Below are 27098 nucleotides of genomic sequence, written 5' to 3'. Positions count from 1 at the left end.
GTCATTTGTGAAGCACTTTCCACTACACTTTTACATGAAAATGTGGTATATAAATATCATTTGTTGTTGTAAATGTTTTTGTAAATTAATTAACCAACTAAGTAACAAAATATTGACTTCGCAAATTAATCAGTTCCTATCTTCCTTATTCAGGACAGGGTCGCGTGGTAGCTCAAGCCTATCCCAGCAATCACAGGACACAAGGTAGGAACAACACCTAGACATGACATCAGTCCATTACAAGGTGACCACACACACACACACATACTCACACACATACACCAATTTAGCAAAATTCACATAACTTGCACATCTTTGGACTGTGGAGGGGGACCCATCCAGAGTTCTGGACTTACCACTGTGCCACCATGCATTATGAAACTAATTTACTTCACAAGAGTAGGTCAATAAATGTATATTTTGTTTTTAAAATGTTTTTCTTCTCCACAAATCTGGAATTTTTAACAAGAGCATGCATTTTAAGATCATGTACAAACTGAAATTCTGTAACTTTCTATATTAAAAAGAAAAAAAATGTTTATACTTTCACTGTAGAAAAATACAAACTGAGTTTTGAAAAATCAAATATTTCATTATGATTTCATATTTTAGTTTTTCAAATACAAATAAATAGAACTTACAGAATAAATTAACATAGACAAAGAATGCCGAATGAATGAAATTAAATGTGCAGGTGTGTTTTTTTATTTTTATTATTAGTAAAAATCAATTAATAATTATAATACACTGGGTAAGTGTTTATTGTTTTTTGTTATATATACACTAAATTTAGAAACTATTCAAACTATATACCAGACCATTTAACTACAACAATTCTAGCCCAGTGCTTTTGGAATAGACCACTCAAGTCTTCAGTCTTAATCAAGGAAAGGGCACTTTATCAAGAACTTGGACAAATCAAACTTCAGTGGCAGGTGCCACAGAGTGCATGAAACAGTCCACAAGAACTAAGAGCTCTCCTTGCCATTATAAGTCAAAGCCTGGAGTGAATTGGCATACCCAGCTCACAGTACACACACAACATTAGATAGATAGATAGATAGATAGATAGATAGATAGATAGATAGATAGATAGATAGATAGATAGATAGATAGATAGATAGATAGATAGATACTTTATTAATCCCAAGGGGAAATTCACATAATCCAGCAGCAGTATACTGATACAAAGAAACAATATTAAATTAAATAGTAATAAAAATGAAAAAAATTAAAATAATGTTAGTATTTACTCCCCTGGGTGGAATTGAAGAGTCGCATAGTGTGGGGGAGGAACGATCTCTTTAGTCTGTCAGTGGAGCAGGACAGTGACAAAAGTCTGTCACTGAAGCTACTCCTCTGTCTGGAGATGACACTGTTAAGTGGATGCAGTGGATTATTCATGATTGACAGGAGTTTGCTTAATGCCCGTTGTAAGTCTATACACCAATATGAAATAAACAAGTCGAGCTGCAACATATGGATCATATTAGTGTAAGTCTAGTTATAAGCTGATGAAATAAAATGTAAATTAATGGCATGACTGTGTGCATTTCATACTTGTATTAAGTATTAATTATTTGAGGCATTCAATGAATGTTTAGAAGACCTTGACTGTTGTTGCTATACTTTTCTTGGGGTAGAATTTAGCTTATATGTTAGATTTAACATATTGGAAACCTCATTTTATATATAGTAAAATTTGTTCCCTGTTTCCACATTATAATAACAGTTCACTGAAAAATGCTGAAAGAGAGTCAACTATTAGCCAATGTATCAAAAAGCTATAGATATAGTCTTTGGCATAATGAAGGCATAAATACATTTGAAGGCAAAATACATTTTATTTTAGGAAGATCAAGTAATACTGTATATTTAAATTGCCTAAAAAGTAACACAAGAAAGCAGTCCAGGACAATGGTAGATTTTTAGAGGGTGCAACCACCATGCCCAGCCTGTTAAGCACAAATACCATTAAAACAACAAGAAGGAAAGAAAGCACGCAAAAAATATAACAAGAGAGAAAGATATGGACAGGAGAACAAGAAACACCCCTAAAGGGAAGATGAAATGACTCAGCTTACAAGTAATGTGAGTCAATGCATGGCTTCACTAAGAAGTAAATCAGGTCTGGAAAGGTAAGGTCTATGAATGAAGCACATGTAACAAGTTCAATATATAGAATTGGGCAGAATCCAGCAAAGATGCAAGATCCCTGAAATAGTTTGATTAATGTTAATAGTATCTGACAGAATTTGGTTTGATAAGAAAAGTGTATAGCTTGTGTTAAACTGTTTATTGTTTTTTTACTATGGGAGCAGAGTCCAGATTCACTTTTAGCCATTACATTAATCAAGAAAGTGACTCACCTGGAAATTTCCAACAATAAGAAGACCAGCTGCACAGATCCAACCAGCAGACAATCCAGCCACATTAAGGATGCAGTTCCGATGTCTCTCAATCACATGGGCATAACGCAGGAGCCCAATCACCATCACTAGAGAGACAGAGAAATGCACAGACAGAGATAGAAAATTAGATGAGGAATGTAGCAAATTGTTTTTCCAGAAAACTCTTATTACTTATTATTGGCTTAACTAAATAGTGATTCCTATTTTCCACAAGTGGAAAATCTAATTATCAATTGAGACCTCAGTGAAACATTACATTTGCAAAGGAATGCTATTCACATCACCGAAACAGGCACTGGGGTTTGACTGAAGCAGTAAACCAGAAGATTGGTACTGGTCATGTCACTGTAAAAAATAAATTTGGGGATGTAGTGAAGAAACATCCTAGTAGGAAAACACTGATAATATTATTTAAAAATGCCAAGAAAGGTGCTATAATTCTATAAAGCACAACACAAATTGTTTGGTAACCCTCCTAAAAGAATGAACAAGGACAGACACTAAGGCAAGGAGAAACAAAAACAACAGAATAAGTTATTTAGATAAAAAAAATGAAGCATTTGCATCTAGTGATGCACTTTTTCCTGTCTCCAATCCACACTTCATCCCAGGTCATAATGAGCTTTTGCATTTATTGTCTGCATGTTCTGAACATGCCCAATCACAAATGCCACACACTGCTCATTGCTTTACAGAAACACTGGCAGCAGCAAAATAACAACCTTATTTCACTTTCCTAGCATCTGCATTTGCAATTAACTGGGCTGCAAGGAATCAAGTTAATAAAAATAAATATCCAGATATTCAATGACATGAGCGCTTACAATTCAGTCTCAATTTCATAAAACACCCTTCTTAAGGGAGCACTCTCACAGGACAATGAAGTATAATATGAGTGAACTCTTACACTGTGGCTTAGCTAGAGGGTACTTCCAGGAATTCACAGTATAAAACTGATGTCTCGGTTTTCTGTAGCTTCACCTAGGCAGGCCCGTCAGGACATGAATGTAGCACTGGGCTTTCAAAGCATGGCTTGCAGTAGACCTACAGGACCAATAAATCTAGGGGTAGTAAGCTTCAGGTCGCATGAGTATCTAAGGTGGTGATCCTCAATTTAATTCAGTAGGCCATGACATTTTAGTGTGAAATTTATACTTGATGTTTGGTAAGTCACAAGAATGTAATTTCAGAATATGTGATCGACAAGTTAGCAGGTGGCCTGATGGCTGCACTGCACATCGTCCAACAGCAAAACAGAGTAAAACTGGTTACTTTTATACAGTACAAGTAAGTTTTCAGACGCCTTGTTACATGCAGCATGCAATTTTAAGTAGTAATACTTCTAATAACAGTGAGGACTTGGAAGTTTTATAAAATCTCCATTTAATTAATTTTTTCCTTCAGATTAACCTTAAAGATAAAAAGGACAGAGCCTACAGATTAAAAAAATTATGCAGAAAAATTGTTTTAGTAATCAATTTATGACCACAAAGTCAGTTTTTAATGGGGCCACTGATTGACTCCTATGAGGAATGTTTATAGTATTGAACAGAATGGAGCAAAGTCTCCCATTAGAAGTCTAACATACCTCCCCAGTAAAAAGGGCAATACATCATACCATAGACTCAGCTAACTAATTCTCATCTCCACATCCCCAAGTGTTTCTTCTATGAAGCCACCCTCCAGAAGTCTGATAGGCAGAAAGATCAAGCTCAGAGAAGAAAAGTAGAAAGACAAGAATATAGAAAAGGTGGAGAACTTCTCCAGTGGACAGAAGTTTTTATGTGTATTGGTTTGTCTTGGCCCAGTCATTCTAATTATCAAAACTGCAATATTAATAACCATAATAACGCAGCCTTTTTTCTGAACTTTGTTTACAGGAAACAAAGATATATTGACAGAGTGCACAATGGAACTCATCTGTATTTTTAGACTAAGATAGACATCCAGATGTACTGTGGACTTGCAGTCAGGCCATAAAAGTTGAGTATTTTCTCCTGACATTACACTGCAAGTTAACTGAAATTCTTCTTCGTTCAAAACACATGTGAATCCTGAGGACACGCATGAGTGTGATGTGTCTTATTATGAATAATGCTCACAATATTTTCATGTTGTGATTTTCTGCTGTCTGGAAACTCAGATGTACACACTATTTCAAGGATCTTTTATTATTTTCTATGTTGTACTAAGAAGTCCAGTCTCTAAAATATTACATTGTAACATCATCAGTAAAATATCCTGCCTATAGGACACTTTGGGTTCAATAAGTACCAAATATTAAACTGTGCTCAATTCAGAAAGAGTGCAGATTAGAAATAAAGTTACTTTGCTTCATAAAAATTGCATACACAAGCTGATATTGGAGCAAAACAGGAACAGATATGCAGGACAAAATGGCACTGATAAGACAATGCTTGAATGTGTAATGCATGAATAAATGTACTGGAGTTCTGTCCTTCAGATATTTTCTCAGATACATAACAATGTAGTTACATTCAATAACTTTAAACTTCTCTTTGCAAAAGTAGAGTGTAGAATAAGAAACAGAAACCAGGTTATTAACCAACTTCATGGCATGACAAGAGATGCATATTAGACCTTTTCATAGTCTACACCAAGTCTCAAAAGGTGCTAACCACTTAGATATCACACAATAATTCAATTTTAATGTTATATTATACATACAATGGGCAACATTCAGTACTTAACAGTGTATAAAAAAGTATATGCATCCCTTGGTTGAGCAACCTGTGGTACACAACCTGGTACCAACTGTTTGTAGTTAAAAGTTTATTATAAAACCTGACACTGTTCCTTGATAAACGCCTAATTTTTCTTGGAAGCTTTTTTATATGCACAACACTTTTTGGATTATAGCACAACACTCTGTAAGATTTTGTTCTTTGTCCCAAAATATTTTCCAGTCATTCTTTCATAATTTTTCTTTATGCTGTTTATGTATGCTATAGGCCACTGTGCTTTGGCCACCTTGTTTCAGAGAAAATGTAGCAAATATCTCCTTCTTGAATACTCTGGAATAGTCTGGTGGACTTGGATCCACCACCAATGTGGTTGAAAAATGTTACGAGATTATTCTTGCTAAAATGTGTTTAAATTGTTCAATTTCAGTATGGGCAGACAATTTTACTTCTGTCTGAATTGGTTACAAGTAAATTATCTAGAGTCTGGTGTCATTTAACACTTTGACAAATTTAAAGCACACATCAGTGCTCATTTCTGTCTTCTTCCCAAGATACCCATACTTTTCTAAACTTTTATGATTGTGGATTCAGAAACTGTAACATTTACCATAATAAAATATGCCTGCATGTACCTGGATGAAACCTTGGAGCTCTGTAAAACTTCATGGAGCCTCATTCCATCAGATTTCTGAGAAAGAAAATGTAGAGTATGCTTCTTGCCATTTATAATTAGTCAACAGACTAATAAGCCACCCTGTTTCCTTAAGACTGCCAGAAATATCTTTTAGCCCAAACCTGAGTACTTAAAACTTATAGTTTTTCTGACTTTACACACATATGGAATCACTTGTTAATGATCATTCACATATGTTTTAATACACCTGATTTGAGTTACTCACTTTATTTAGATGGCACTTACTTTCACATAAATATAAATGTTGCATGATCTTTGAAAAAAGCTTAATGACAAAATTTTTTAAATGTTACTTGCCAAATGTAGTACATCTATCTACTATTATGACTTGGTCTGAACTAAATGATGGTCTGTTATGTCTCAATAAATTAAACTCTAAAATCACTGCAGGATATGCTCAGTTGTCAGCAACACTGTGTAGTTCTACATTCGTTACTGTAGGTATTAAATTCTCTTAGATTTCTCTTCTGAGCATAAGTATCAGAAAAGGTCTACAGAAAAACTTGTAATCCCGGCCCACCTTAAATTTCTTTGCACCTCTTTATTAGCGTTTTTTGTTTTGTAAATGCGTCAATAAGCACAAGCAGCCTGCTGTCCCATCCCCCACCTTGACGGAGCCCAGCTCAAGCCAAGGCTCCTTATTTGCGTGTGAAGTTCCAAGATTTGTAAAGGGCAAATAATACAGTATATTGTTATTTAGGATACATGCATTTCATGGGTGTTCCATGTCTACAAAGATCTGGGAAAGTGAAGGATGAAAGGAGACGTGAGGCAAGAAATGCTGAACACATACCTAAAGAAGAAACGTTTTCCATGTTATACTAATAATAATTTGAAGTGTATAATGTGCTGCGGTGGGCTGGCACCCTGCCCAGGATTGGTTCCTGCCTTGTGTCCTGTGTTGGCTGGAATTGGCTCCAGCAGACCCCCGTGACCCTGTATTCGGATTCAGCGGGTTAGAAAATGGATGGATGGATGGAGTGTATAATGTGTGAAGACTTTAGTCCAAATATTAAATAAACATGTACTTTTATTCAAGAATATAACCAAAGAAAAATAATAATTTGATTTACATGTTGTGGTCAATGAGTTTAAAACCCAAGCTCAAATGTCAATTGACAGGAAGTTGATACGTGTTCTTGAATGGTGCAGAGGTAAGAATTGCTGCCTTAACACCCAAAGGTACTGGGTTTGTGTCTCAGCACTCCGAGTATTGAGCTGCTGCTATTATTATCTATACTAATAAAAGGCAAAACCCTCACTGACTGACTCATCACTAATTCTCCAACTTCCCGTGTAGGTAGAAGGCTGAAATTTGGCAGGTGCATTCCTTACAGCTTACTTACAAAAGTTAAGCAGGTTTCATTTCAAAATTCTACGCGTAACGGTCATAACTGGAACCTATTTTCGTCCATATATATGACCACAGCCTGCAGCTCGGTCGCTGTGTCAGGCGGAGTTGCGTCACCCATCACCACGCCTCCCATGTAGTTGGCTGCTTGCCTATATTGCGTCTCCCTGACCCACGCCTACCATGTAATTGAGTGCCTGCCCATATAAGGTCGTCCATCACCAGCAATCCAATAGACATACTGCCGCTACGAGGTGTTTGTCATGCCTAAAACAAATATGATTTTCGCAAGATACAAGTTTAGTGAGAAGACGCAAGGTATAAACAAGACATTTGATCAGTTTGTAACAGAGTTAAAATTGCTGGTGAAGGACTGTGCTTATGCAAACGAAGATGAGATGGTCAGGGATAGAATAGTGTTTGTCACAAACTCAGTGAAAGTGCGAGAGAAACTTATAAGTGCCGGGTCTGAGCTAACATTAAATAAAGCCGTGGACATCGCAAGATCACACAAGATATTCGCGAGATACAAGTTTAATGAGAAGACGCAGGGTATAAAAGAGACTTCTGATCACTTTGTAACGGAGTTAAAATTGCTGGTGAAGGACTATGCTTATGCAAACGAAGATGAGATTGTCAGGGATAGAATAGTGTTTGGCACAAACTCAGCGAAAGTGCGAGAGAAACTTTTAAGTGCCGGGTCTGAGCTAACATTAAATAAAGCCGTGGACATCACAAGATCGCACAAGATATTCGAGAGATACAAGTTTAATGAGAAGACGCAGGGTATAAAGAAGACTGTTGATCACTTTGTAACGGAGTTAAAATTGCTGGTGAAGGACTGTGCTTATACAAATGAAGATGAGATGGTCAGGGATAGAATAGTGTTTGGCACAAACTAAGCGAAAGTGCGAGAGAAACTTTTAAGTGCCGGGTCTGACATAACATTAAATAAAGCCATGGACATCACAAGATTGCATGAGATAGCACAAGTACAGCTGAGAACCTTCAAAGCATGTACTCAGAGCGGCTCACGTGAACTGACTGTGAACGCAGTACGCACACAAAAAGCAAGAGCTCCAAAGAGCACTAAGCAAAGAACGCATTACACAATTGAGAAGGCAGCAAAAGAATATGAAGCGTGTGATGCATACAAGCATAGTCATAAGTGCAGGTACTGCGGAAACAAAGCACACGGTGAAAAAAGTCAATGTCCAGCTAAAGGAAGACAGTGTAAAAAATGTGGTAAATTGAACCACTTCGCTAAAGTTTGCAGGACTGGGAAAGGTGAACCCGTGCATGCAGTGTGTGATGTCTCAGATAAAGAGGAAGACGAGCTGTTTACTGATGCAGTAAAAAAGGAACAACCCTCTGAATCTGAACAAGCCTTTGTAGACATATCAATAGGAAAGCAAGGTGTAAAGATTAAGTTTAAATTAAGTTCATAGACATGCTGCTGCTAAATATTCGCAGGTAAATCCACAACTTAATACCGGGAATTCCTGTTAAACATCTTAGATTCACGAGTACCGATTTGGGTAGTGAACACTTCGATGAATGAAACCTGTTATTTTTACAACGGTTGACAAACACGGATTGTAACTTTAACACAACACATCCTCCAAATACGAACCTGATTGAAAGAAATAATGATAATCAAATCATTGATGACATCAACACTCATAACAGTCACTAAACAATTACATTGACAGTCATGTTACGTTATTTTTAAAATGTTTTCTTTTTCATAACTTCTTTAACACACTACTTCTCCGCTGCGAAGCACGGGTATTTTGCTAGTTATTATAATATAATAAAAACATACACTTGACTGGAGTCTGTAACACCTAGTGTAAATTTTGGCTACCTTTAAAAGTTAGTGCTTGCTTTTTTATTATTCAGTTTTATTCTGTCAGTGATGTTCCCTTGGTACAACGAACTTGCCACTCCCTCTCTGAGCTGATGTTGTTTATCTCCATTCTTTTCAGAAGAGCAGTGATGACCACAGTTGGTGCTGTGGCTGAGGCCTGCTCAGAACTATTTTTTATACCAGCAATCAAAAATACGATGTCTCATGACCGTTATCAGACTACCATATGACATTTGCTCTTTGACAAGAAAGACACCTGTGCAGAATGTGTGATGAAAGATTTACTGCAGTTTTGGGCATCTGGCAACATTTTGTAGAGAACTGTGTTTTGAGTTACAACCCAAGGAAATTACTTTCTGAGTCTGTGGTCTTAACGCTTATGGAGCCATTTCTGGACAAAGGCAGAACTGTAACATCAGACAGCTTCTTCACAGCGCTTTCCTTGGCTAATAGACTGCTGCACTGTGACACAACTCTGCTTGTCACCAGAAGTAAAATGGGACTTCCACCTGCAGCTAGTCACTTTAGTATGCAAGCAATTTGCCACACTAGTGTTTAGATCTGGCAGTGCCATGCTGATGATGTATATCCCCGAAAAGAAGAAGCCTTTGATTTCAGTCTGTAACAGCCAGTGTAAAGTTTTACAACCTTTAAAAGATATCGCTGAAGGTGTCTTCTTAGAATCTTGTTGTCACTTGAATTTTTTGTTATTTAGTTTTATTCTTGAATAAAAGCACACTTGTTTCATTACACATTTGCAAAAGTGTTTATTTTACACTCTAGTAACCACTTGAATGAGATTGAATCCATCTCTGCCTCTCTCATGCATGCATGTCATTATTGAAAACGCTAAGTCAGATCTTACCTGTACTCCACATTATGGTGCATGATACTGAAAATGCAGACAGAGCAGAGTACAGGCAAGACTGGAAAAAAAAATGTTTAAATGACAACTCATGTTCAAATGGCATAGCATTTTTTCGATCTTGCCTGTAATTTACCCATTCTGTATTTTCAGTATCATGCACCATAACGAAGAGTATGACAACTCATGTTGAAAAAGCTTTTTGCCCTAGCTAAGCTCTGTCAATGGGGGAAGGGATAGACACTGATGGAGAGTTTTGAGGGATTTAAGGTGGGTCAGGATTACAAGATTTTTCGTAGGGTTTGTTAATCCTAGTGTTAAAAGTCCTTCCATACATTACACAATCAAATGTAACACAAAATTGTACAGCCAAGCTCTAACCTAGATGCTTTTAGTGTTTCTCATCACATATGTATAACCTTACTATCTGGACCATCACTCATATGTCCTTCAACACAACAGAAATGACGTCTCATGCTCAAATGCAACATATCCACTAACTGAATTGTTGCCCATATGTTCTTTTAACATCATGTAGAAGTAATCTTCTACTTAACCTTTCTTGAGATCCAACAGTTGAGGTCCTATTATGTGGAGCCTCTCCTAAAAGCACTTCCTTCACATAAGAAAATGAGAACCGATGAAATTTGACAAATGGGATGTGACCATTAAGTCCATCAAGCTCATTTGTTTAGCAAATAGCTAAGCTGTCCCAATATCTCACCCAGATACTTCTTAAATGTTGTCAAGGATTCTTCCTTAACTACATAATTCAGTAGTTCCAGATTCCCACATCCATTCATGTAAAGAAATGCTTCCTAGCTTCAGGCTTAAATACACTTCCTCTTAAATTCCACTGGTATGCTTGAGTACATGATTTATCCTTAAGCTGAAAGAATTCTACTGGATCTACTTTACCAATGCCTTGGAGGATTTTAAATACCTGGATTAGGTCCCCACACAGTCTCCTCTACTTTAATTCTCTGAGTCTGTCAGAGTATGACATTTCCTTAAGTCCTGGGATGCACTTGGCTGCTCTCCTCTGCACAGCTTAAAGTGCTGCTATGTCTTTTTTGCAGTGTGGTGACAAGAACTGAACACAATACTCCAGAAGTAGTCTCACTAGTTCAGTAGAGAGTCTAAGCATAATTTCCCTCGATTTATATCCAGCAGTTTTTGCAATATAACCTTAAATATTAATTGGCTGGGATGATAAAAATGTGTCAACATAAACTCTAAATACTTTTGAGAGGTTGCTTCCTGTATGACAGTCTCTCACTTCTCGTATTTTTAATTGACATTCCTTTGATTCATGTGTAGCACTTTGAACTTTTATACATTAAGTTACATTTTCCAAGTGCTTGCCCAGTTCAGCAACATGTCCAGGGTGGTTTTTTTTGGTGCCTCCTCAGCGTTTGCCATTCCTCCAATTTTAGTTCCATCTGCAAATTTCAAAAGTTTTTTAACTACAGTATATAGGAATCAATGTCATTAATATAAATCAGAAAAAATAACGGTCCAAGAACACACCCATTAGGGACACCACTGTGAAGCTCATTGCATTCTTTTCTTATTTGTACTGTTTGTCTCGTGTCAGTTGATCAACTTGAGATTGTTTTGTAGGTTACCTCTAATGCCTATATCTTCTAATTTCAGAATTAAACTTGTGGTGTGGGGCTGTAATTTTCCACCACTGTAGTACTTCTTTCTAAAGTGTCTTGTTCAAATATGCCTAATAAGAATTTATAAATGATGTCTTTCACTTCTTCCAATTGGAAAATCTGATGAAGTCCAGGTGTTTTATTAGTCTTCAATGTATCAAAGGCTTGAAGCACATCTGGTACTTTTTTTTGTTTTAACCTCTGAATAGTGAATTATATTTGTTTCTTTACAAATACTTGAGTGAAATATTTGTTCAGTTTATTTGCTGTTTCTTACTCAGTTTCAATGATTTCTCCTTTTGTGTCCGTGAGGTTTCTTAAATTCTCCTTTATTGTATTTTTAGTGCAGTAGTAATGAAACAAATGTTTGCTGTTTGTTTTGGCTTCAATAGCATTTTTTTAGTTTCTCTTTTTTGACCTCTTGCTCTAGTGTCTGGTATTCCTCAGAATTATTTTTTAATTTTTATTTCTACAGTGATTTTTTTTGGTTCTACTATCAAAATGATGCTCTTGTTTGTCCAATTTGGGCAATTTTTAATTTTTTTTTGTCATTTTGTTTTATTTGCTTCAGGAATAAACTTATTTAAGCCCTCATTAGAATGTCTCTGAAGTGACACCATCTATCATTTATACTTGCAGAGTTTTTGCTTTCTCTTTTTGTGTTTTCCAGATACTTGTTCATCACCATGAAGTCTGCTTTCTTCACATTACAAATCTTCATCTTGGTATACTTTTGTGTGTTTTCAAAGATAATCTGAATTTTTACTATGTCACGTTCACTGTTATTTAAAGTATCAATGCCTTATGTTTTTATTAAACAGTCTCTATATTAATAAAGATTAGATCTAGACAGGTGTCAACATGTTTTGGGCTTGAAACAAACTGGGTGAGAAAAAAGACATTTGCCATTAGCAGCAATTCATTTTCTCTTTTGTATTTCCAATAGGGGCTTGCCAGTCAAATGTTTTGGAAAGTCAAAAGCATCCACTGACCATTAACTCCTGTTTATCACTTTATTTGATTAAATAATATGATTTTGCCCAAAATATTACACTTTCAGCCTGTAGCAAACTTAACAAAATCTCTGGCTTTCTTCTTTATTAGCTTACTCACAGCGATTTTGATGTGTTCCCTTCTCTATCTTGAATTCATTGGCCTGAATGTTATTTTTCATATAGAGCACCACACTTCCTCCTTTCCTTCCTTGTCTAATTCTCCTGAAGCATGCATAGACACTAATAAACTAAGTCAATATTATTGTTTCTAATTCATACATTTTCTTTCTAATACTTATGCATTAAGGAGTAAAATGTAAGATTTTACACCATCTAAATAACATCGTAGCCTTAAATATCACAAAGATTACAGCAGCTCATCAAAGAAACACAATGCCAATTGTAACATAATTTGGAGTTTCACCTAAACATCTTTCCAGTTTATAATTTACATAAATATTCCCAAATACCCTCCTGTTATTACATGCATAGAGCATCTCTCAAATGCAAATTTTACCAAAGAGGTCTCATCATCTAGGGCTTCCAATGTATCAATCAGCATCGCAAATCAACAACATGAAATTATTTAGATTTCTCAATCTGGTGTTTTTGCACCAACCTGACCTACAGTAGAGTGTTGTAAGTCACATTATGGATACTGTTTTCAAGATATGGCTGGAGCCAAGCCCTACATTAATGGCCTTAGGGAAAAGGCCTAAAAATGGAACACACAAAAGGCTATGAAAGCCAGCAGGGATGCCACTGTATGGTGGTTTTTTAAATACATTTTTTGCGGGAAAGAAAGCATGATCACTTGCTTGATGGAGTTATTTATTATTCAACTGCCTTCCCAAAAGAGTTATAAAAGCTTATTATAAATACAGAAGATTCATCAGTTACTTTTTACAGTTCACAATATGATATTACATTCCGCTTTTTGCCTCTTTTTCACAAAGAGTGTCTTCCTTTTTTGTTCCCTTTCATATCCTAACTGTGAATAGACATAGGATCTGTGCACCTTTTTGTGCTAACCTTAAGCTAGGATTTATGTGATACTGGATAAAAATAGGAAATGTGGTATTAGTTGGTAGAGTGAAGCCAACATGTCCAAATGCCAAAAAACCCTTGCTCCATATTGGTATAAGGAGCTACTTCTCTCCATCCAGGAATGTAAAACAGAGGCCCTCACTTCTTAATGTAAGGGTTTGTCAACCAAGAGACCACAAATAGGTGACGACAAAACCATACTGTGCTCTGTGTTTTTACAACTCACTTTGCAACTCCTTGAGATTGCATTACCCAGACAGAACTGGGAAATGTTGGCTTTTGTTTTCCGCTCTTTGCTACTTGCCTTAAGGCCACTGAGGGGTTAGCTGCTTAGTACAGTAGTGTTCCAGTCAGGAGCTGGACACGGCAGCAGAGAGCAGACAAACAAACGAGTGTAAGAGAAATTGCTGGAAGGAAACTCACTTCTGCATGTCCTTCCCAGAACAATATTCAGCTAACAAATTCAACCAGACAAGACAAAAAAAAATGGGAATGATTAGGCCTTTAACTTACTTTGGAGTTATGCAAATCAATAATATACATTATGTATAGAACTAACTAGTGCCAACTAGCTTGGAATCATCACTAGAAGAGATGTCCCAAAATAGCTTTTATTCTTACTAGTAGAGCAAATGTTTTTCCTTCTTTCAAACTTACCATTGAATAGTGTCCTACTCTGGATGTGGCTTATCTACAGATAGCTGTTTTTAGTCACTTCTGTTCACTTACACTCATACTATTCCTAAACCCTACATTTATTTCTCAGGGGTCAGGCATCAGGTATAGCTGTGTAAATCATTTCAACAGAGGAAGGTTCCAGATGAGCCACTTACCCATAAAAGAGCCAGTGCTGCTGATCAAACTGAAGACACAGCTCTCAGGCGGCAGGGTGCCACATTTGCTGGAAAAAAAGCATACCAAGATCAGATATGTTAGATCACCTGTATTACCTCCAGCATGGAGAACATCTGCAGCCAGCATACAGTAAATTCTTTGTAGATGTTAATATGAATACAATAATGCAAGACATCATACAAATGAAAGGAATGCAATTCAAGTTAGCATGATTAAATATTAAGTATATAACAACGTCCTTAAATCTATTCATTGCAATTCAGGGTCATAGGAGGCTGGAGCCTATCCTGACAATATTTGGATCAAGGCAGCAACTAACTCTGGATGAGGCACCAGTCCATGTTAACAGATAATTACTGTGTTGCTCAAATATGTCTCCTAGTCAGGATGAAATAATTTTAGGACAACTGCTTCAAACATATGTCTTATATCTTTGTTCTAAGTTTCCATAACCCATTTTGTACAGAGGTTTTGGTTTCCATTTCAGTTTACTTTAGTGTCTTTGAATGTGAGTGTTCCCTGAGACATCTTCTCAGTACTGATACAAGTTGATCCAGCTGTCAAGAGTTCTGGCAACATGTTACAAATCATTATATTCATTTATATATAAACAACAGACCTTTCTGCTATCTGCTATTAGTTTTTGGTATAATTTTCCATTTTTGCATTTTTAAGGGTCAAAATATAAACATTGTCAGCATTCTTCCATCCATTTTCAAACTCACACACTTCATCCCTCTAATCTAATATCTTTCTAATATTTAAATGCACAGGGAAGGTATCCTGGCTGGAATTCAGAGCAGTCAGTGATATTAATATATATTTATCAGTATTATTATAATTATTGTACATATTCTTCATTTCTGATATTTTCTAGATGTTCTGATTATATTGCTTGTATTGTCTTACTAGTAGTTAAGTGCATTCAACTTTCTATTGCAATTGTACCTGATACCATTTTGCCAGATCAGCTGAAAATAAAGTACTATCCACTGTGCAGTCAGTACTGATACATTTGAGCATTTTATGTATTACTTCTTTACCATTCACTGCCTATCTAAACGAACATGAAAACATACTGCAGCTGATGACATGTATGGCACCTTTAAGGAAATTATTTTACAATACTTTGAATACAGTTTGTTTAGAAGACAATACATTTTAAGGAGCTGTCAGTGGCAAGGGTGCTACTATAGTGGTCCATGGCCAAAAAAATGAGGGGAGAGACAGAGACATAGAGGGAATTAGCCCTTTAATGGATACTGAATGCTTGGGCAGCAGGGATACTGGGAGCTATAAAAGGGAGCTCTAAATTTATGTCAATGTAAGACAAGCAGAATTAAAAGTGGCCCAAGAAGAGAAAGTTGAAACTAGATCTGGGATGAAGACTCGCTGGGAGTAGAGAGGGAAGAGGGAGAAAAAGGTATGATATAGAGTAGGTGGCGATAATGTGGAGCTCGGCAAGTGGATGAACCACTTCACCCTGGAAACAAAATGTTTCCTTGTTCTTGCACTACTCTATACTTTATGTTTTGCTTTGTATTTTTTCATGAAGTAAACATGCACTTTTTAAATTTTTGTCCTTCTTCGCATCACTCCTTGCATGGGTCGTTAGGATTCTCACTTCTGATAAAACTGACATAACTAATAAAGCTTCTTTTCCAAACTGCTTAGTGTAATATAGAAAATCACATTGGGTTCAGTCATGTGTGACATGTGTGACATTGTGACGTGTGTGGAAACTAACCTAATTTCTTGTCAGTAAAAATTATTGTAAAAATGACAAGAAATAATAAAGCACAAATTGTCTACATTATATATAATTTATTCTTTTAAGTCAGTATATAACTAACACACAGGAAAAGCAACTACCACCCTGTCCTCATACTATGAAACTATCACAATGTTTTCAAAAATCCCAAGGGAGAAAGTAAAGTGAACCAAAACAATAATATACATAGACCAAGCAAATCTGTCAGGTTTTACGGCAACTCACTATATTCAATGTCATCATACATAATTTCATCATAATGTCATTATAGAAATTATTTTTATCTATCAAGGTGGGAGAACGCAGGCTGGCTCCCTACCCAGGGCTGATTTTTTCTTTGTGGCCAGTGATAACAAAATAGGTTTCCTATCTCTGTGAACCTGATTTGAAATAAGCTGGTTGAGGAGTGCTATACTATGCCATGAGAAAGAAATCAAACTGGGTTGTGAACTGCCAAAGGTAATGCAGCATTATCAAACCCACTTTATGTCAGTCAGTGTTGCAGGCGACCAGTGTCTTTCCTAGTAGCACAGATTATAGGTTAAGAAACAGCCCTAGACACAACAAAAAAATCCACTGTGGACCCATTAATGCACATACCCACACTCACCAGTTAACCCAAAGTCTGTACTTATAAGGTCATGAGTTTCAGCTTTTTGCAATGATTTTAAAGACCCTTCTGCCATATTTTTTTTAATATTGATAAGAGCACCTCATTTGCTGTTGAAATGATAAGTGAAAGATTATCAAACTGCTTGTAGCATTGTGTCTCATTTAAGTTTAGCAAGTAGTGCATTATAATAGTTTTATACATCAATGTCATTGTAATATTTATAATACATATCAATATTTAATTTCTATTGATTCCCTTACACCTGTGAAATCTAAGCAACTGCATACATTTTATTTTACTCATTATCATCTTATCATCATCAATAGTTTAAGGGTCATATTCCCGTATACCCTGGTTAGCCAGCTGCGCCCACCAAATCTTTTTCCTCACATCTCCATGGGTATTTATAAAGCCCATTTTTCATACTGTTTGACATTTTGACATACTGTTTGCACTCTCCACCTTGCACTGCATTTTTATCACTCTTTAATTAATATTGTTCTTATATGTATGCTTCTGCTGGAGTATGTGAATTTCCCCTTGGGGATTAATAAAATATCTATCTATCTATCTATCTATCTATCTATCTATCTATCTATCTATCTATCTATCTATCTATCTATCTATCTATCTATCTATCTATCCACATCTTCTTTGGCCCCCCTCTAGGACTCATCATCTCCATGTGCACCTTGTTGCACCTCTTTACCCATCAGCCAAGCTTTGTCTGTTTGTCCTTGGCACAACACATATCTACTCCACACCAGGCTTTCTCTTAACTTGGACTTCTGTTTTCCCCCTCAGGCCATGGCACGTCCACTTTATCATTTTTTCCAGCTTTACTTCAAGTCTCACTCTCATAAAGCATACTACTCCCCACACAGCTTTGATAAACTTTACCCTTCAGCTCCAGCAAAGTGTAAAGTGATTTACAGTTTTCTGGTAAACTGTAAACAATACGTTTGTGTGGGCTCCCACCTCTCTGTATATCTCCATATTAACATAGGTACCCTTAAGGCTGTGTACTTTCCCCACTACTTTATTCCTTGTACACCAATGACTGTAGATCCACTAATCCTTCAGTTAAAATCATTACATTTGCTAATGACACCAACATTATTGGTCTAATTACTAATGGCAATGAAACACACTATAGAAAAGAGGTGTCTTGTTTTGTGTCTTGGTGTACTTCCAACAACCTACTGCTCAATACTTCCAAGACAGTGGAAATGGTTACTAAATTATGCAAATAACAGTTACAACCTCTCCCACTAGAAATGAATGATATGAATATGGTGGAATCCTTCAAATTTTTTAACACAACTATTACAAACAAAGCCATAGCCATCTCAGACCAGTAACCTAGCCTGACTTCTTTGTATATGTACATATATGTGTGTGCACTACACACATTCACTTGCACATCTCCTTTATAACTGTACTATTCTGCAACCTTGTACGAAGTTTTTCTTTTTAACTTATGATATTTATATTATTTGTATGTGATGCTGTATTCTGTTATAAGCAGCTCCAAATTTACCAAGTTAAATTCCTGTACATTACGTACTGGTGAATAAAAGTGATTCTTATTCTGATTCTCGTTTTGATGTCAAAACAGTAAAAGCTCCTGGTATCTTTTAAATGCACCTCATCTCCTGGTTACCATGGTTGTTCCCAAACCTTTGTCTGTACTCAAAATGTGGCCTAAGTACCACAATTACCTTGCAATGCTTTCCATAAAACAAAATTCATCACTGATATCTAAATTTACATTTACTATATTAGAATTCTGAAGCCAAATTAAATACTTTCTGTAAACAAAAGTTGCACTTGCCACCTGCAGACTACACTTCATACCACTGCATCTTTTATGAACCTTTTTCTGAAAAACCGTACATTGGATTGAGTTTCATCCAACACCAAAGCATTGATCCATTCACCTCATTATTTTATTTAAATTTTAATGTTATTTTAATGGCACACTTAGAAACAACTGATTTCAGATTGATAAAACACAGCTAATTGAGCAACTATTAAATCTAACTACAAAGTAGTTTTACTTCTGTAACACTTTATAATAACTTTCATTAAGACGCCTATAACAAACTATAAATGCATAACAGATTACTAGTTCATAAACATTTACATAGTTATAAATGTCTTTAAATAAAAGAACCCAATGTCATGACTTGCTTTCCATGAATAAATACATGGATTTTGTTATTCTGCATCTTTACATTTAAAAGACATAGTCTACAACATTATTTACAGTACAACAATGATTATTCACCTGTAGTATAATAGTTAAGTTGATCTGGCCAAAGTTCCAAGTTTAAGCTCAGTGTTATGCGTATAATTTAAAATGAGATTCTTACTTTTAGTCACAGTAGTATAATACCAAGAAAAAATACACACCAAAAATTAAATACAATATTTAACAATACATAAATAAAAATAACACATCTTTGTCACATCTATGCAGTTGTTAGGGTTGTTGTTGCCTTATGATCTGAGGATTAAGCCCATGAATAAAGTTATGAGAATGCCAATGTTTTGTACCAGAATGAAGGAGGGGAAAGTGACCTGCACCACTAACTCTATCTGCTGTTCTTTCATGATGCATTTTGTAACTACAAGTAGGTGAAAATGAGTGTGGCACAGCACTTTGCAAAGCTACTATTAGACTGAATGGTTTAAATGGTACATGGCATTTCAAAAGGAATTCTTCTTTAATTCTATTGTAAACTGTTACAATATTTAAAAAAAGACTTCAGCTAATATTTAGCAGTGTGTTGTTTGTGTTTAGTTTTTGTCCTTTCCTACAATTAATATATTTATTAGCCATTCTGGATGTTTCTACATTAAAACATCACCTTTGGTAGCTCTTTGTATGATTTCTTGACCTACAATTGTAACATCCATTTAGACTTAATTATGTGCTGCATCAGCTTAACACTAGAATTACCAGAGCCTACGAAAAAACTCGTAATTCCGTCCCACCTTAAACTGCTTCTTAAATCCCTTCACACCTCTCCGCCAGCGCCCTTTGTCTTCTAAATGTGCTGATAAAGAGAAGCCGGCTATTCCATCCCCCCACCAATTTAGAACGTGCACGAACTTCTCTCAGCTCATGCCTTGATTGAGTATCTGGGAGTGAAGTGGAGTTTTAGAGTGAAATAATAGATCGTTGTTTGGAACACACGCATTTCATGTCTGTTCCGTTTCTACAGTAATCTGTGTCAACACATTGTTAAAACAGAAATGTTTTTTATATTCTAGTAGTAGATGACAAAATGTAGGCATAAACTATATAATGTATGAAGCCTGAAGTCCAAATAGCAAAGAAACATTTTCACAAGAATAACACAATTGCACTTTTATTCAAACATATAACTGCAGAAAGAAAAAGCCGCTTTAACATGCGACATTGACACCAGTTTACTATAACTGACTCCGTGGTTCAATAGATACAGCCCCCGCTTGGGAATCAAGGGGTCACGGGTTCGATCCTCGCCCTCCCTTTTGAGAAGTAAACTGTTCTTAGTCTTACTGTTTTAGTATAAAAACATACATTTGATTTCAGTCTGTAACAGCCGGTGCAATTTATGATCTTTGTAAAGGTTAGCTTTTTTTTTTTATTCACTTTTCACTCTCTCAGTCGCGTTCAGAATCAATCCATACAACCCCATCTGACACGGCTGTTTTCACTAAAGACGCGCTATAGCTCTGCAGTGTACCACGATGCATACTAACGCCCCGGTTCTGACACACAAACGCTGGCGAAGCTGCCTTCTTCGTATCTCACCGTCACTTGCTTTTCTTTTTATTCAGTTTTATTGAGTGTTCCTGCCAGTCCCGCATGTTGCTGTATGCTTTTTCTTTTGCACCCAGGACATGCAGAAGAAAGAATGGTAAAGACCAGTAACTTCGGCGCTATATGCAATCATCAGACACTCCCCATCTGCCCGTGTCGTTCAAACACAGGAACATATATTGGTGTAAAAGTATAACAAAAGTGCACTTTTATTCAAGTGCACTTTTTCCATCGCCTTTTCTGTAAGAAGCAGTGTACACACTTCTCTCTATGCTGTGGTTTCTATTACACACCTGAAAGAAAGAGACAATACATATGAACATATCCAGCATACAGCAACATGCGGGGACTGGCAGGAACACTCAATAAAACTGAATAAAAAGAAAATCAAGTGACGGTGAGATACGAAGAAGGCAGCTTCACCAGCGTCTGTGTGTCAGAACCTTGGGCGTTAGTATGCATCGTGGTACAGCACAGAGCTATAGCGCGTCTGTATTCTGTTTCTTTTGTACTCCAGGGCACGCAGAGGAGAGAATAGTAAAGAGCAGTAAGTTCGGCGCTATATGCAATCATCAGACACTCCCCATCTGCCCGTTGTTTTGTTATACTTTTCAATACTTTTATACTGCTCAAACGGGCATGCTCAAAAATACACGTGTAATGCCACGAAAGTGCACGCAGACACTTCATTTCGCAAACAAAACAAGTGCACTTTTATTCAAAACTACCTGTATAACCGAAGAAAAAAGAAAGCAAGATACAGTAGGCGATTGATACGACATCTTGCATGGTGCAATGCTAAGAAGTGAAGATTTTCATTCCGTGCTATATAAAATCATCACATTCAAATATTAACAGTTAGTTTGCATCGTGGTACACTGCAGAGCTATAGCGCGTCTTTAGTGAAAACAGCCGTGTCAGATGGGGTTGTATGGATTGATTCTGAACGCGACTGAGAGAGTGAAAAGTGAATAAAAAATAAAAAAGCTAACCTTTACAAAGATCATAAATTGCACCGGCTGTTACAGACTGAAATCAAATGTATGTTTTTATACTAAAACAGTAAGACTAAGAACAGTTCACTTCTCAAAAGGGAGGAGCGCAGGATCGAACCCGTGACCCCTTGATTCCCAAGCGGGGGCTGTATCTATTGAACCACGGAGTCAGTTATAGTAAACTGGTGTCAATGTCGCATGTTAAGGCGGCTTTTTCTTTCTGCAGTTATATGTTTGAATAAAAGTGCAATTGTGTTATTCTTGTGAAAATGTTTCTTTGCTATTTGGACTTCAGGCTTCATACATTATATAGTTTATGCCTACATTTTGTCATCTACTACTAGAATATAAAAAAGTTTCTGTTTTAACAATGTGTTGACACAGATTACTGTAGAAACGGAACAGACATGAAATGCGTGTGTTCCAAACAACGATCTATTATTTCACTCTAAAACTCCACTTCACTCCCAGATACTCAATCAAGGCATGAGCTGAGAGAAGTTCGTGCACGTTCTAAATTGGTGGGGAATGGAATAGCCGGCTGCTCCGAGCTTCTCTTTATCAGCACATTTAGAGAACAAAGGACGCTGGCGGAGAGGTGTGAAGGGATTTAAGAAGCAGTTTAAGGTGGGACGGAATTACGAGTTTTTTCGTAGGCTCTGGTAATTCTAGTGTTAATCTGCTCCCATTCTCTATAGTTATGTATAGCTGTATAATGATGGTAAGTATAGAAATGTTTTGCTTCCCACTTTAAAATATGTAATTCATTATATTCTCACTAAATGTATGCATGAACATGAGCAGAGCATAGTGAGCACTGAAATGCACAGAAATCTTTTTCTTCATAAAGTAAGATTCAATATTAGTGCAGCCTGCACCAAACTGTTTATCCTCAGGAAAAAATATAGCTGTGCATAGCAATGTACATATACATTGTTCCTAAGACACAAGACAAGTACTTAATACAGTTACAAAAATAATGACTCTCAAAGATTACATCCAACTGCAATTGAAAACACAGAAGTGTTTGTCCTTAGGAAGAAAGATCTAAGTGTAACCAGATGTACAGAAATATTCATCCTCACAAAGATAACATCCAAATGTTAGTCCTTATTAAAGAAGATAAAATCCAACTACAACCATATGTACACCCTTGCTCATCCAAAGAAACATACAGTGAGAATACATCCAAATGTTTAGAAATATACTGCTCAAAAAATTTAAGGAAGACTTTCTAATCAGAATATGGCATCAAGTAAATGAAACTTCTACGATATTGATCTGGTCAGTTAAGTAGCAGAAGTGGTTTTTAATCAATTTCAGCTGCTTTGGTGTTAATGAAATTAATAAAAGCCCCAAAACAGGAATGGTTGGTGGTGGCCACTGACATTTTTCCCTCCTCATCTTTTCTGACTGTTTTTTCACTAGTTGTGCATTTGGTTACAGTCAGTGTCACTACTGGTAGTATTAGGCGATACCTGGACCTTATAGATGTTGCACAGGTACTTCAACTTCTCCAGGGTGGCACATCAATATGTGCCATTGCCAGAAGGCTTGCTGTGTCTCCCAGCAAAGTCTCAAGGGCATGGACGAGATTCCAGGAGACAGGCAGTTACTCTAGGAGAGCTGGACTGGGTAGTAGAAGGTCCTTAACCCATCAGCAGGACCGGTATCTGCACCTTTTTGCAAGGAGGAACAGGATGAGCACTACCAGAGCCCTACAAAATGAGCACACGTGACAGACGTGAAAGAGTCTGGGGAAGCTGTGGAGAATGTTATGCTGCCTGTAACATCGTTCAGCACGACCAGTTTGGTGGTGGGTCAGTGATGGTCTGGGTAGGCATATCCATGGAGAGACGCACAGACCTCTACAGGCTAGACAACGGCACCTTGACTGCCATTAGGTATCAGGATGAAATTCTTGGACCCACTGTCAGACCCTATGCTGGTGCAGTGGGTACTGGGTTCCTCCTGGTGCATGACAATGCCCGGCCTCATGTGGCAAGAGTATGCTAGGAACAGCTGAAAATGTTCATTTTTTTTTTTTGTTACAATTACTCATAAAGTCACTTTTTACAATATATGGTAAGTACTACAGAATCTGCTGAAGATCCATTAAAAGCTGTATGTGATAAGCAACCTTTGCCATTCAGAGCAATTGTATGGGCTTCTCTATGCATACAACTAATTCTCTCATTATTCTTGAATCATTTTTGTACTCTCTAATTTATTAATTATACTGCTATGTAAAATAAATGTTCACCGTGGTCAGTTTTTCAGCCATTTCACCACTCTTTTTTCATTTCATTTTTTAATTCAGAATTCAAATTTTGATCAACTTATTTGACACACTGATCACACCATTCAGCTGGACCAATGCTTCATATAGCTGGAAGTCTGTAATCATCACACTGTATTTGCCCCTTATTACTTATGTGATAATGTCCTAAGTAAGGTGTTGACATGATGCAGGCGCTGTTTCAGTGCCAGCATATTTGAAAGTTTTCAGTTGGATTCTAGTAAGTTACTCAGCAGCTGCTCATACTGGCAACTGCATGAATATTTCTCTCATATATCCTCTGATGTTGCTTTTATTTTATGATTGTGTATGGACTGTCTGTTGTATTCATTGTCTGTTGTTGGTATTGTGCTATAGTTTTCAGAAGACATGCAAGTAAGAATTTTAATTAACTATGTACAAATGATAATAAGTTGGTGAAATTTGAATTTGAGCCTGCAAAATAACATAAATCACATTCATTCATTATCATAAAATGGGGAGTTAAAAGGTTTTTAAATTTCACTAATAACCACAAATTTTTTTCCATTTTTTAGGGAGAGAAACAAATGGGTTGATTTTCAGGTTCATGTTTCATCTCTACCTTGTACTTTTTATCTCTTTAAGTAATTACTGTTTTATTTAGTGATGACTGGTGATGGTCAGTTTGCACCAGTGCATTAAGCTGCCGTTTAAGTAATAGTACATATAATTTTGCTAAATGGCTTATTTATGCTAGTGAAGGAGTATAAATGTAGCCAGACAGAAACTGGTTCTTCCTGCTTCTGGACACTATTTCATCTAAGACTCTTTAGAAGTCTAAAATGGAATCATTTCGTTTTCAAAAGCACAAAATCAAAGAAATAATAAGCGTGTTTATACAATGATGAATCTAGATTTAACAGTTATGTTATAAAATCTGAAAATGAATATTTCCCTTAAACCTGATTCAGATTTGGCCTCAACAAGTCAGAAGGAAAATAAATAAATTACATAAAAATGTCATATGAAGTTCAACAAGTTTAATGTCATTTAAAAATTCAGTCACTTCAGTTGATTTCCAGTAACTGCTTTATCTTTAAAAGTTCATTAGCTTCAGTTTATGCTGGGTCAAACATACTTGGAATCGTTACATTATTACGTGGATTAATATTTTCAAGCAGACTGTTAATATAGAACCTTTTGGTGTTTGCAAGGCATGCTGGCCCATGATTTGGATAAGCATTTACACTGTCATCCAAGGCACATCAAATAATACTGTATAAAAATGTTGGCACCCTAACCAGGTTTGGTTCCTTCCTTAAGCCCTGTGTTGCCTGGGATTGGCTCCAGCAGACCCCGGATTCAGCAGGTTGGAAAATGGATGGATGGAAAAATGTTTCCGATTTAGATTACCTGATGAGAAGGCATATTTTGATCTGGACAGGGGTGTTTATACATAACAGCTGATAAAAATTTAATTTTGTATTGAGTACAGATTTTTTAAATTTGAAATGGTTTTAACTGTATTAAAACATCATTAGATATATTTCTTACTGAAAACGGCAAATATAGGAGGCAGTCAAGATCGAACCGGGGACTCTTGATTACAAGTTAGCACATCTTACCGCTACGCCACAGAAGCTGTTGTATCATCCTTGAACCTTTTGTTAAAGTGTTTATTTGATCTTTGGCCTTCAGGCTTAACACATTATATAGTTTATGCTAACATTTTGTCATTTACTACTAAAATATGAATAACGTTTCTGTTTTAACAATGTGTTTACACAGATTATTGTAGAAATGGAACACACATGAAATGCATGTGTTCCAAATAACGATCTATTATTTCCACTAAAACTACAGCACTTCACTCCCAGATAATCAATCGCATGAGCTGGGAGAACATTGTGCACATTTTGCGGCAGTGAGGGGATGGAATAGCAGGCTGCTTGCTGCTTGTCTTTATCGGCACATGTACAGGACAAAAGATGCTAACGGAGAGGTGCGATGGGATTTAAGGTGGCCCGGATCTACGAGTTCTTTCGTAGGCTCTGGTAATTCTAGTGTTAAACAGCAGCCCAGTGCACTAACACATAGATTATTAAAATAAAACATGCAACAAAGCTAAAAAGAAAACTACAAGGATTTGAAATTAGAGATTTGTTTCTCTTAAATAGTGTAAAAATTAGGCAATTTTAAATAACTTGACCAAAGTGGTGGCACCTTTATCTTTCTTGTCCACCATCTCTATCCTGTCACATACCTGTATGCCTTTTCTACATAGTAGAACAGATTATATTTTTGTTGGACAAGATCCAAACTAAATACACAGTTATCTCCTCAAATTAACACTGCTTAAGCTTCGGCACTAAATATTCCTCTTATGTTTTGTACTTGCCATAATTATGAACATTCTTTTTGATTTTATTTATTATTGCTGTTATTATTTATTTATTTTTTTTTTTATTAATTTTATTACACTTCATACAAAGCAATCAAGTTTTTACAAAAAGAAAAATAGAGTTAAGAACAGATCGATCCCCACCCTTGAGAGAGAGAGCAAGCCAAATGGCATAAAAATTTTACAGCTTTTAAACATACCTAAATTAATAAATTCTCTATGCTTCATGAACTTATTTTAAAATATTACTGATTAGATCCTGCCATGTTTTGAAAAACCTCTGTACGGATCCTCTAACTGAGTATTTGATTTTTCCAATTTCAAATAATATAACACATCAGTTTCCCACTGACTTAAAAGAGGAGAGTTTGGATTCTTCCAGTTTATCAGAATAAGTCTGCGTGCCAAAAGTGTAGTAAATGCAATCACAATTTGTTTGTCTTTCTCCACTTTAAGCCCCTCTGGAAGAACCCCAAACACAGCTGTTAATGGGTTAGGAGGGATTGTGAGTCCAAGGCTATCTGAAAGGTAATTAAAAATTTTTGTCCAGAATAATGTTAATTTGGTGCAGGCCCAGAACATGTGACCTAGTGAGGCTGGAGCTAATTTGCAGCGTTCATATGTTGGATCATGCCCTGGATACATTTTGGAGAGTTTTAGTCGAGACAGATCTGCTCGATAAATAATTTTAAGTTGTATAATTGTATGCTTTGCGCATATGGAGCTTGAGTGAATTCTCTGCATTGCTACTTTCCACTCCTCTTCTGATATATTAATTGAGAGATCTTTT

The 27098-nt window shown here is 36.4% G+C and overlaps 1 protein-coding gene across 5 annotated transcripts in view; it reads right to left on the bottom strand.

The window, feature by feature from the left end:
* The window catches only part of LOC120538985 (transmembrane protein 150A-like), a 115149-nt gene that overhangs the window by 12454 nt on the left and 75597 nt on the right, over positions 1-27098 (bottom strand). For all 5 annotated transcript variants that reach the window (XM_039768651.1, XM_039768659.1, XM_039768642.1 and 2 more), the window contains 2 exons: positions 14433-14500; positions 2370-2497 (listed from right to left, as the gene is read on the bottom strand). In XM_039768651.1, the coding sequence (XP_039624585.1) occupies positions 2370-2497; positions 14433-14500 (196 nt within the window). The remainder of the gene's footprint in view (positions 1-2369; positions 2498-14432; positions 14501-27098) is intronic.

Source organism: Polypterus senegalus, chromosome 1, assembly GCF_016835505.1.
Source record: "Polypterus senegalus isolate Bchr_013 chromosome 1, ASM1683550v1, whole genome shotgun sequence".
Taxonomy (NCBI): Eukaryota; Metazoa; Chordata; class Cladistia; order Polypteriformes; family Polypteridae; genus Polypterus; species Polypterus senegalus.
This window is presented reverse-complemented; position numbering and strand designations above follow the sequence as displayed.